Source organism: Bufo bufo, chromosome 2, assembly GCF_905171765.1.
Source record: "Bufo bufo chromosome 2, aBufBuf1.1, whole genome shotgun sequence".
NCBI classification, from domain to species: Eukaryota; Metazoa; Chordata; class Amphibia; order Anura; family Bufonidae; genus Bufo; species Bufo bufo.
In genome coordinates, this window is record NC_053390.1 from 73,779,330 (window position 1) to 73,792,936 (window position 13,607).

Here is a 13,607-nt window from a genome sequence, read left to right on the forward strand (position 1 = left end):
TCAATGCTCTCACAAGCGGCCCCAAACGGATCAGTTTAGCCCCAATGCATTCTGAATGGATGCGGATCCGTTCAGAATGCATCAGTTTGGCCCCGTTCCGCCTCCATTCCGCTCTGGATGCGGACACCAAAACGCTGCTTGCAGCGTTCGGGTGTCCGCCTGGCCGTGTGGAGCCAAACGGATCCGTCTTGACTTACAATGTAAGTCAATGGGGACGGATCCGTTTACATTGACACAAATATTAGGCAATTGTCTAGACTTAGACTTTTTTTTTACTAAGTTATGCAGACGGATCCGTACTGAACGGATACCAGCGTTTGCGTTTGCATTTATAGGTGCGGATCCGTCTGTGCATATACCAGACGGATCCGCACCTAACGCAGGTGTGAAAGTAGCCTTACCTTTCAGATGCTGTGGTCAAATGTGACTATGGCATCTGCGCAGACCGGTACCGGAAGTTGCGCGCTTCCGGCGCGGTAAAAGCGTTCCGCGGCTGAGATGGGGGGACCTGTTACCTCGATCTAATTGACCAAAGCCCCAAGCCGACTTCCGAGTCCATTAGATGTATATATCAATAAAAGCCAATAGGTGGCAGCCTTGTATTGATATAGAGCAAATGAAGTCTTCAATGATGGCTATTTAGCCATCACTGAAGGTGTGATGTTTGTGATAGATCACTGTGACCTTTACCCTCTTTCTCCTGATGCATGATGGGGGAGGAGGAGCTGTACCAGGAAGTCAGACAGTGTGTGAGGGGAACCGGAAGCAGACACATGAGGCTGAGAAGGGATTGCATCTGATAAGGACAGAAGCTGTTTGGAATAAGACTCCTCCATGTAAGAATGCCATAATGTTCCGAGTAATAAACCTTGCTCTGGTTAAGTAGTACATCGGCCTGTGTGTGTAACTTGCTGAGCAGATACTGGCAGCATTGCCAGCGGCACCTGAGAGACACAGAGAGTCCAGGGGATATAACAGTGGCGACGAGGATTGTGGATTTTCGCACACATGGCCTTCATAGGGTTTATTCAACCATTTGATCCTGCAGCTGAGTCATGGATCTCCTGGGTGGAGAGGCTGGAACAGTATATGGAAGCAAATAATGTGACTGTTGAAAAGAAAGTTGCAGTTTTTCTCACTGCATTGGGTCAAGCTGCATATGGAACCCTCAGAGACCTTGTTTCTCCAGACAAGCCAGCCTCTAAGTCCCTGCCTGAGTTAATTCAGATGCTACATACACACTACAACCCGAAGCCGTTAGAAATCGCAGAGCGGTTTAAATTCTACAGTAGAAGGCAGCAGGCCGGGGAGGATATAAAGACATATATCATTGCTTTACGTAAACTAGCTGCCACTTGTCAGTTTGGAGACTACCTACAGACGGCTCTCCGTGACATGTTCGTCATGGGACTCTGCGACCCAGCCATACAGAAACGTTTACTCACAGAACCCGACTTGACTCTGACGAAAGCCACTGACCTTGCTACGGTCATGGAGTTGGCAACACGGGACGCCACCCTACTGAAGGCACCACCTACAACTCCGGCAAGCCAGGGTGAGGAAATATTCCACACCGCTATCACTCAACGCTCGAGACGGCCGTCCCCTGCCACTCAGCTTAAACCTCGCCACCCTAATTCTTCTGTCTCTGGGACCCCAACTTGCTACCGTTGTGGTAACACTACTCACAGTGCGCCTGCTTGCAAGTTCAAGGATGTCGTTTGTTTTCGCTGTGGAAAGACTGGTCATATTGGGCGCGTTTGCCGCAGCTCTCGCTCCCCGAACACTACCACAAAAGATAGACGTAAACAGACATTCCGTGTGGATATGGACAATAACGGTTTTAGCTCTGATGAGGAGACATGTGTCCAGCATGTTGAAATGTTTCAAGTAGCTGGGAGTACTCCTGCGATTAAAGTGATCTATCACAAACATCACACCTGCCCCATCCAGGGTAAAATGTATTTGATCGTGGTAGATGCGCATTCAAAATGGCCGGAGGTTTTTCAAATGCCTTCTATTACCTCAGCTGCTACCATTCTAGTCTTAAGGAAGCTCTTTGCTCAATATGGCTTGCCAACAGCCATAGTCTCCGACAATGGAACTCAATTTACATCGCATGAGTTTCAATCCTTCCTTAGTGGCTTGGGCGTCCAACACTACAAAACAGCTCCTTATCATCCAGCTTCAAATGGGCTGGCAGAACGATTTGTGCAGACATTTAAGAAGCACTTACTGTCCACTCTGGACCAGGTTGGACTGTCAGAAGAGAAGCTGCTGGAATTCTTGATCATGTACCGTAACACGAAACACGCTACTACTGGGCTGTCACCGGCTTTTCTTATGTTTGGCAGGCATCTCCGCACCAAACTTGATTTAGTTCGTCCGCAGGAACAGTCACCAACACCTCCTCCGCCGGGCCGTCTGGGATTCCGTGCCGGTGATCTTGTATGGTCTCGGAATTACAGAGCTTTGCCTCCTTGGCTTCCTGGCGTTATTGATGGAACTCTTTGCAGACGAATGTACCTTGTCCGCCTGGAGGAAGGCATGTGTGTTCGGCGACACCTTTCACAATTGAGGAAACGCATTTGCCGGCCACTAGTGACAAAACCGACCCCTCTTTCTAACCACCCACCAGAGTCTACTCTGAACTCTGCTGGTGACATATGGCATGGTGTCTGGCATGATCCCACAAGTTTACAACCAAACCCTGAACCAGTTGGTGACCAGATTCCTGAGGAGCCCGGACATGTGCCTGGAGTTACAGAGACTGATTTGTCTGTGGGACGCCCACTGACATCTCCAGAACCTTTGACTGACTCTATCCCTCCCGGTGCTGTGCCTCTGCGTAAGTCTACCCGTCAAAGACGTCAAACGCCTCGCTGGCAAAGTGCTGAAATCTTACGGGACACATTGGAGGTCAGGGAACAGAGACAAAGGGCTCATGAAGTGCTGCGGAAATCACAGAACTGAGTTGGAGATACTACTTGCTGAACTGATCTCGCTTGCCTTGTTATGTTATGTGTTCAACATTTTGTTCTCTTGTTATTATTTTTTTTTTTTTGGGAAGGAAAGGAGGTGTGATGTTTGTGATAGATCACTGTGACCTTTACCCTCTTTCTCCTGATGCATGATGGGGGAGGAGGAGCTGTACCAGGAAGTCAGACAGTGTGTGAGGGGAACCGGAAGCAGACACATGAGGCTGAGAAGGGATTGCATCTGATAAGGACAGAAGCTGTTTGGAATAAGACTCCTCCATGTAAGAATGCCATAATGTTCTGAGTAATAAACCTTGCTCTGGTTAAGTAGTACATCGGCCTGTGTGTGTAACTTGCTGAGCAGATACTGGCAGCATTGCCAGCGGCACCTGAGAGACACAGAGTGTCCAGGGGACATAACAGAATACTATGGGCAATCGAATGATTGCCAGTTATTGTCACCCAAGGTGACTTACAGTAAAAAAAAGTTTTTACAAATATAAAAAAAAAATTAAAAAAAAAAGTTCAAATCACCCTTCTTTCCTTAAAATAAAAATGCTTAACCTGTTCCGGACACATGACATACCGGTACGGCATGTGAATTTCCGATCACTGACAAAAACGTAATTTCCCCCCAAAAAAGTAAAAAAAAAAACAGGGAAAAAAAAGATATACATATTCGGTATCGCCGCGTCCCTATCGACCGGCTCTATAAACATATCACATGACCTAAACCCTCAGATGAACACCATAAAAAAAAACTTTAAAAAAACTGTGCTAAATAAACCATTTATTTGTCACCTTATCACAAAAATTACAACAGCAAGCGATCAAAAAGGCGTTTGCCCACCAAAATAGTACCAATCTAACCGTCACCTCATCCCGCAAAAAATGAGCCCCTACCTGAGACAATTGCCCAAAAAATAAAAATAAACTATGGCTCAGAATATGGAGACACTAAAACATCATTTTTTTTGTTTTTAAAAAGCTGTTATTGTGTAAAACCAGGGCTGTGGAGTCGGTAGATAAATGTTCCGACTCCGACTCCTCAGTTTTATGTACTTCCGACTCCGACTCCCCCTCCTCTGTATTATCTGCTGCTTTCTCCTTTGTGTGCTTATCTGCTGCTGAAGATAGGGCAGTGGGAGGATCCAGGAAGGGGCATTTATTCTAAAACATGATTTTCCTAGGAGAATCCCATAGTCATGTTTAAAGTTTAAGCTAACAATCAGAGTTTACAAGTTTTTATAGCCTTAGCTGAATGACAGCAGTTTTTCCAATGGTTTACACATGATTTTTATTTTTTTTTAAATGATATTAATGTGTAAAACTTACATAAATAAAAACAAAGTATACATATTAGGCATCGCCGCGTCCGTATCGACCGGCTTTGTAAAAATATCCCATGACCTAACCCCTCAGATGAACACCGTAAAAAATTTAAAAATTAAAAATAAAAACTGTGCTAAATAAACCATTTTTTGTCACCTTACATCACAAAAAGTGTAATAGCAAGCGATCAAAAAAAGTCACACGCACCCCAAAATAGTGCCAATCAAACCGTCATCTCATCCCGCAAAAATCATAGTCTACCCAAGATAATCGCCCAAAAACTGAAAAAATTATGGCTCTCAGACTATGGAAACACTAAAACATGATTTTTTTGGCTTCAAAAAGGAAATCATTGTGTAAAACTTACATAAATAAAAAAAAAAGTATACATATTAGGTATCGCAGCGTCCGTAATAACTTGCTCTATAAAAATATCACATGACCTAACCGCTCAGGTGAATACCGTAAAAAAGTTAAAATAAAAACGGTGTAAAAAAAGCAATTTTCTGTCACCTTACATCACAAAAAGTTTAATAGCAAGCGATAAAAAAAGTCACTAGCACCCCAAAATAGTGCCAATGAAACTGTCATCTCATCCCGCAAAAATCATACCCTACCCAAGATAATCGCCCAAAAACTGAAAAAAATTATGGCTCTCAGACTATGGAAACACTAAAACATGATTTTTTTTGTTTCAAAAAATAAATCATTGTGTAAAACTTACATAAAAAAAAAGTATACATATTAGGTATCGCCGCGTCCGTGACAAACTGTTCTATAAAAATACTGCATGATCTAACCTGTCAGATGAATGTTGTAAATAACAAAAAATAAAAACGGTGCTAAAACAGCTATTTATTGTTACCTTGCCTCACAAAAAGTGTAATATAGAGCAAGCAAAAATCATATGTACCCTAAAATAGTACCAACAAAACTGCCACCCTTTCCCGTAGTTTCTAAAATGGGATAACTTTTTTGGAGTTTCTACTCTAGGGGTGCATCAGGGGGACTTCAAATGGGACATGGTGTCAAAAAAACAGTCCAGCAAAATCTGCCTTCCAAAAACCGTATGGCATTCCTTTCCTTCTGCGCCCTGCCGTGTGCCCGTACAGCGGTTTACGACCACATATGGGGTGTTTATGTAAACTACAGAATCAGAGCCATAAATATTGAGTTTTGTTTGACTGTTAACCCTTGCTTTGTAACTGGAAAGAAATTAATTTTCCATTAATTCTTGTGGTACTCCTAAAGGGTTAACAAAGTTTGTAAAATCAGTTTTGAATACCTTGAGGGTGTAGTTTTTAGAATGTGGGTCACTTTTTTGGAGTTTCTACTCTAGGGGTGCATCAGAGGGGCTTCAAATGAGACATGGTGTCAAAAAATCAGTCCAGCAAAATCTGCCTTCCAAAAACCGTATGGCATTCCTTTGCTTCTGCGCCCTGCCGTGTGCCCGTACACGTGTGCCCAAAAAGTGAAATTTTTAAATTGTATCTCTATATTCTATTAATTCTTGTGGAACACCTAAAGGGTTAACAAAGTTCGTAAAATCAGTTTTGAATACCTTGAGGGGTGTAGTTTGTAGAATGGGGTCATTTTTGGGTGGTTTTTATTATGTAAGCCTCACAAAGTGACTTCAGACCTGAACTGGTCCTTGAAAAGTGGGTTTTTGAAAATTTCCGAAAGAGATTTGCTTCTAAACTTCTAAGCCTTATAATATCCCCAAAAAATAAAATGTCATTCCTAAAATGATCCAAACATGAAGTAGACATATGGGGAATGTAAAGTAATAACAATTTTTGTAGGTATTACTATGTATTATAGAAGTAGAGAAATTGAAACTTGTAAATTTGCAAATTTTTCCAAATTTTTTACAAATTTGGTATTTTTCTATAAATAAAAATGCATTTTTTTGACTCAATTTTACCAGTGTCATGAAGTACAATATGTGACGAAACAACAATCTCAGAATGGCCTGGATAAGTCAAAGCGTTTTAAAGTTACCACATAAAGTGACACTAGTCAGATTTGAAAAAATGGCCTGGTCCTTAAGGTGAAAATGAGCCCGGTCCGGAGTTAACCAATAAAAAAAATAAACATCATGGGCATCGCCACGTGCGAAAATGCCCATACTATTCAAATATAACAATATTAATGGCATACGGCAAATGGTGTAGCGGGAAAAAAAAAACTATTTGCCATTTTTTGTCACTTCAACTACCCAATAATTTTCTTTATAAAAAGTGAACAAAAAGTCGCACACACTTAAAATTGGTATCACTGAAAAGAACAGAACAGATCGTTCCACAAAAAATTAGCCCTCACACAGCCCTGTACACATAGCTACAAAAAAGTTATAGGGGTCAGAATATGGTTCTGAAAAAAAATAATTTCCTCAAAGGTTGTCATTTTTTTCCCCAGTATTAAAAGGCAAGAAAAATTATTCAACTGTGGTATCGTTGGAACCGTACTGACCTGGAGAATAAAGATAAACAGATCAATTTTATCGCATAGTGTACAGTTAAAAAAAAAAAACCTTTATAAGAATTGCTTTTTTTTCCCAATTCTACCCCATTTGGAATTTTATTCCCGCTCCCTACTACATGGTGCCATTAGAAAGTGCAACCTGTCCCGCAAAAAATAAGCCCTCATAAGGCTATAAAAGGCTCATAAAAAAGTTAGGACTATGGAAAATCCCAGGGTCCTGAAGGGGTTAATGGAAAGTTGAGTGGAAGGAAAAAGTGTGGTAGAAAAAGGTGCTCAAGCAACAGGGATAACCGAAGCCTTGAAAGGATTGTCAAGAAAAGGGCATTCAAGAATTTAGGGAAGATTCACAAGGAGTGGGCTGCAGCTGGAGTCAGTGCTTCAAGAGCCACCACACACAGACGTATCCAGGACATGGGCTACAACTGTCATATTCCGTGTCAAGCCACTCATGAGACAACGTCAAAAGACCCAGAGACAACGTCAAAAGAGTCTTAGGTCTCTGGTCTCTGGTCTAAGGAGAAGAAGGATTGGACTGTTGCTCAGTGGCCTAAAGTAATGTTTTCAGATGAAAGTAAATTTTGCACTTCATTTGGAAATCAAGGTACCAGAGTCTGGAGGAAGAGTGGAGAGGCACACAATCCAAATTGCTCGAGGTCCATTGTGAAGTTTGAAATCTGCTGGTGTTGGTCCACTGTGTTATATCAAGTCCAAAGTCAGCACAGCCGTCTACCATAAAAGTTTAGAGCACTTCATGCTTTCCTCTGCTGACAAGCTTTATGAAGATGCTGATTTCATTTTCCAGCAGGACTTGGAACCTGCCACACTTCCAAAAGTACCAATATTTGGTTTAACCCCTTCAGGACCCTACCATTTTTCACCTTAAGGACCAGGCCATTTTTGTGTCACTTTATGTGGTGATAACTTTAAAACGCTTTTACTTATCCAGGCCATTCTGAGATTGTTTTCTCGTCACGCATTGTACTTCATGACAGTGGTAAAATTGAGTAAAAAAATAATAATTTTATTTTTTTTAAAATTCAAAATTTACCAAAAATATGGAAAAATTAGCAAATTTACAAATTTCTATTTCTCTACTTTTATAATAGATAGTAATACCTCCCAAAACTGTTCTGACTTTACATTCGCCATATGTCTACTTCATGTTTGGATCATTTTGTAAATGCCATTTTATTTTTTGGGGATGTTAGAAGGCTTAGAAGTTTAAAAGCAGACCAGTTCAGGTCTGAAGTCACTTTGTGAGGCTTACATAATAGAAACCACCCAAAAATGACCCCATCTTACAAACTACACCCCGCAAGATATTCAAAACTGATTTTACAAACTTTGTTAACCCTTTAGGTGTTCCACAAGAATTAATGGAAAATAGAGATAACATTTCAAAATTTCACTTTTTTGGCAGATTTTCCATTTGAATCCATTTTTTCTAGTTACAAAGCAAGGGTTAACAGTAGGGATCGACCGATATAGATTTTTTAGGGCCGATACCGATAATTTGTGAACTTTCAGGCCGATAATTTATACCGATATTCTGGGAATTTTCATTTTTGAAAAAAAAATTAATCCTACACAAATCTGCTGGAAATTAATATGTTTATTGTTAACTTGTATTTTTTATTTTTTTTGTAAATCTTTCTTTTTCATTTATACTTAATATATATATATATATATATATATATTTTTTACTAACTTTTAGCCCCCTTAGGGACTAGAACCCTTGTCCTATTCATAGATCTCTATCAGGGTGAATAGGATCTCACACTGTCCCTGCTGCTCTGTGCTTTGTGCACACAGCAGCATGGAGCTTACCATGGCAGCCAGGGCTTCAATAGCGTCCTGGCTGCCATGGTAACCGATCGGAGCCCCAGGATTACACAGCTGGGGCTCCGAACGGAGGAGCAGGGGAGAGGGGATCCTGTGGCCACTGCCACCAATGATTAATACTGGGGGGGGGGCACACTGCGCCACCAACGTTTTTAATACTGGGATGGGGGTGGGGGCGCACTGCGCCACCAATGATTAATACTGGGGGGCTTGGGGGGGCACACTGCACCACCAATGAAGAGAAATCTCTCATTAATTCATATACAGGAGACGGGAGCTGGCTGCAGAATCACGTAGCCGGCTCCCGACCTCTATGAGCGGTAGCTGCGATCCGCGGCACCTAAGGGGTTAACTACCGCAGATACCGCTCATAGAGGTCGGGAGCCGGCTATGTGATTCTGCAGCCAGCTCCCGCCTCCTGTATATGAATTAATGAAAGACTTATCTTCATTGGTGGAGCGGTGGCCACAACCCCTCCCCTTCTTTTGTCCTCTCTCCTCTAATTGGCGGCAGCGGCAGCAGCAGCACAGGGGGAGGGAGACACTGCTTCCTTCTCCCCTGTGCTGCTGAGGGAACACGGAGAGCGCTGAGAGCAGCGCGTTCTGTGTTCCCAATATGTTATCGGTATATCGGCAAAATAGATGCCGATACCGATAACTCAGAATCCTGAATATCGGCCGATAATATCGGTAAAACCGATAATCGGTCGATCCCTAGTTAACAGCCAAACAAAACTCAATATTTATGGCCCTGATTCTGTAGTTTACAGAAAAACCCCATATGTGGTCGTAAACTGCTGCACGGGCACACGGCAGGGTGCAGAAGGAAAGGAATGCCATACGGTTTTTGGAAGGCAGATTTTGCTGGACTGGTTTTTTGACACCATGTCCTATTTGAAGCCCCCCTGATGCACCCCTAGAGTAGAAACTCCAAAACGTGACCCCATTTTAGAAACTACACCCCTCAAGATATACAAAACAGATTTTACAAACTTTGTTAACCCTTTAGGTGTTCCACAAGAATTAATGGAAAATAGGGATGACATTTCAGAATTTCACTTTTATGTCAGATTTTCCATTTTAATCCATTTTTATTTAGTTACAAAGCAAGGGTTAACAGCCAAACAAAACTCAATATTTACAGCCCTGATTCTGTAGTTGACAGAAACACCCCATATGTAGTCGTAAGCTGCTGTACGGGCACACGGCAGGGTGCAGAAGGAAAGGAACGCCATACAGTTTTTGAAAGGCAGATTTTGCTGGACTGGTTTTTTGACACCATGTCCCATTTGAAGCCGCCCTGATGCACCCCTAGAGTAGAAACTCCCAAAAAGTGACCCCATTTTGGAAACTACGGGATAAGGTGGCAGTTTTGTTGGTACTATTTTAGGGTACATATGATTTTTGGTTTCTCTATATTACATTTTTTGTAACAATAAATAGCTGTTTTGGCACCGGTTTTATTTTTTGTTATTTACAACATTCATCTGACAGGTTAGATCATATGGTATTTTTATAGAGTAGGTTGTTACGGATGCGACAATACCAAATATGACAACTTTTTTTGGCTATTTGTTTCAGTCTTACATAACAAAGCATTTTTCTCCACATTCTGAAAGCTGTAGTTTTATTTATTTTTGGGGGGACTGTCTTGTGTAGGGGCAAATTTTTTTCGGAATGAGATGACGGTTTGATTGGTACTATTATAGGGTGCATATGACTTTTTGATCGCTTGCTATTACACTTTTTGTGATGTAAGGTGACAAAAAATAGCTTTTTTTTTTTACACCTTTTTTTATTTTGTTTTACAGTATTCACCTAAGGGGTTAGGTCATGTAATATTTTTATAGAGCAGGTTATTACGGACACGGCGATACCTAATTTTTTATTTATGTAAGTTTTACACAATGATTTCATTTTTTAAACAAAAAAAAACATGTTTTAGTGTCTCCATAGTCTGAGAGCCATAGTTTTTTCAGTTTTTGGGCGATTATCTTAGCTAGGGTATGATTTTTGCGCGATGAGATGACGGTTTGGTTGGCACAATTTTGGGGTGCGTATAACTTTTTGATCGCTTGCTATTACACTTTTTGTGATGTAAGGTGAAAGAAAAATTGTTTTTTTCACACCGTTTTTTTTTTTTTTTTTTTACGGTATTCCCCTGAGGGGTTAGGTCTTAAAGGGGTTTTGTCACTTCAGCAAATGGCATTTATTATATAGAGAAAGTTAATACACTCCACTTATTGATGTATTGTTATTACCGATATTGCCTTCTTTGCTGTCTGAATACATTTTTCTATCTCATTATACATGGCTTGTTTCCATTGTTACGACCACCCTGCAATCCATCAGCATGGCTGTGCTTGCATATTATAGGAAAAAGCACCAGCCTATGTGCGCTCCCACGGTCCCGTTCACCAGAGAGGCCGAAATTTTTTCCTACAGTATAGTGTGCAAGCACGACCACCACCACTGATGGAGTGCAGGGAAAAATGACAATATATTAGTAAGTGCCTTGTATTAACTTTCTCTACATGATAAATGCTACTTGCTGAAGTGACACAACCCCTTGAAGTAGAATAAAGAGAACCTTACCTAACACGGGCCCAGAATCTGTGAAAGAAAAGCAAATGATTAGAGAATATTAGTCCATATACCACACACTAATGTCCACATTGTGATTAATAACTATAGATGGGAAATGCTAGAGAAATAGCATTCTTAGCTTATAATACTATTACTATACTAGGATGTGCTATATATTACTGCTCTTTTTATCTGGTTGCCCTCTGCCCTATTTATCTGGCCACTATATGTTGTATGATATCGCTATATTTATTTTATGCACTTATATAGCGCTGACATATTCCGCAGCACTTTACAGACATTAGCATTGTCCCCAATGAGGCTCACAATCTAAGTTCCCTATCAGTATGTCTGGAGTGTGGGAGGAAACCCACGCAAATACGGGGAGAACATACAAACTACATGCAGGTGTTGTCCTTGGTCAGATTTTAACCCAGGGCTGCAAGGCAACAACACTAACCACTGAGCCACCATGCTGCCCATATATGTGATATTCATCTGGTCACTACATGTGATATTTATCACTGTCACTACATCTTATAGTTATCCAGTCGCTATATGTGCTCCTTATCTGGTCACTATATGCTTCATGTGTCATAGATCTTATAATTAAAAAAGAGCCCCCTGATCAACTTCATTTTTAATCTCCCGTGTATTTTAATGATCAGTCAAAAGTGCCCTATTCTACAATATATCATCTGATCTTAACAATACAAAAACATATTACTTACCTAAACTTGCCATTTTTTCTAAAAAGTATACAAAAAATAGAATTTGAATTTGTGACCATATCCTGCATACAAGTCTCCTACCTTGATGTAATACATTGTATTGTGTATAGGGGGCAGGACTTCTGATACCTACATGTAATTCTTATATGTTCTCAAGGGTCTAGACTTCAGGTTCTCAACCTGTATTGACCATAGTACATCCTTCACTGATGGAGGTCCCATGTTCCCTGTTACTACTCTAAACCCGGGCCAAAAAAATGGAAAAGAAGACTGATTCTTCTGCGAATTGAAGTCTATCCTTATCTCACAGATGTTTATCGTGTCGTGTCCTGTCCTTTTTGCGTTAGGTTTACAGTAGTAAAGCACTTATAGTATGAGGATACTGTTGGACAAGCAAAATGTTGTGTGACAATAATGTAAGATGAAGATGGTGTTGACTCATGATGTGTTGGATAAGGATAGTAGCGGGTAATGATGGTGTTGGATGAGGATAGTAATGGGTGATTTTCTGTACATTATGATGTTCTGCAGCATCTGATGTTTGCAGTATGATGTTCTGCAGGAGCATCTGAGGTGTGTATTATTAGGGTCTGCAGCATCTGAGGTGTGTATTATAAGGTTCTACTGCATCTGAGGTGTGTATTATTAGGGTCTGCAGCATCTGAGGTGTGTATTATAATGTTCTGCCACATCTGAGGTGTGTATTATTAGGGTCTGCAGCATCTGAGGTAGGGTTGTTGCAGGTATCGAAATTTCGATACCCAATCAATACTTTTGTCCCGGTATCGATACGATACCGGGATTTCCAATTTTTCGATACTGGGCTGTGCTGCTGCGCAGTCTAGTATCTCTGAACATGAGCGCGCTGCTATCAGCGCGCTCATGTTCCCTCAACAGCACAGCTGAGAGGGAAGCAGTCTCTCCCTCCCCCTGTGCTGCTGCTGCCGCTGCCACCAATGAATGGGGAGAGGGGCGGAGGAGGGGCGGGCACACTGCGCCACCAATGATAGTACTTTTCCTGGGTCCAGACTTTAAGTAGCAGGCTACAACGAGCAGTGCCCAGAGATGTCCCAGCACTTACTATTATTTCTGGGCGCCGCTCCGTTCGCCCGCTGTGCCCCATATGCTAATTACTATCGGAGGAATGGGGAGGAGAAATCAGCTTCTCTAGTGGGCGTTCCTTCTCCCTGGCTGCAGCGCTGTCCAATCACAGCGCAGGGAGAAGGAACGCCCACTAGAAAAGCTGATGTCTCCTCCCCATTGCTCCGATAGTAATTAGCATATGGAGCAGTAGACAGTAATGGGGCACAGCGGGCGAACGGAGCGGCGCCCAGGAATAATAGTAAGTGCTGGGACTTCTCTGGGCGCCACTCTGTGTAGCCTGCTACTTAAAGTCCGGACCCATATAAGGTGGTCTTTAACACATAATACAGGAGGCAGGTGCCGGCAGCAGAATCGCATAGCCGGTACTCTGCCTCTGACAGGGAGCTGCGATCAGCGGAAGTTAACCCCTCACGTGCGGCACCTAAAGGGGTTAACTGCCGCCGATCTGCTGCCAGTACCCGCCTCCTGTATTAAGGGTTAATTATCATTGGTGGCGCAGTGCTCCCCCCCACCCCATTCCATTAAAATCATTGGTGGCACAGTGCGCCCAC

The 13,607-nt window shown here is 41.9% G+C and overlaps 1 protein-coding gene across 13 annotated transcripts in view; it reads right to left on the minus strand.

The window, feature by feature from the left end:
- The window catches only part of LOC120992310 (von Willebrand factor A domain-containing protein 5A-like), a 163,091-nt gene that overhangs the window by 22,353 nt on the left and 127,131 nt on the right, over positions 1 to 13,607 (minus strand). For 8 of the 13 annotated variants that reach the window (XM_040421224.1, XM_040421223.1, XM_040421220.1 and 5 more), the window contains one exon: positions 11,231 to 11,248. In XM_040421224.1, coding sequence (XP_040277158.1) covers positions 11,231 to 11,248 — 18 coding nt within the window. Of the gene's footprint in view, positions 1 to 11,230; positions 11,249 to 11,952; positions 11,971 to 13,607 lie in introns of all 13 variants that reach the window. The other 5 variants (XM_040421218.1, XM_040421217.1, XM_040421212.1 and 2 more) reach the window with 1 other exon arrangement.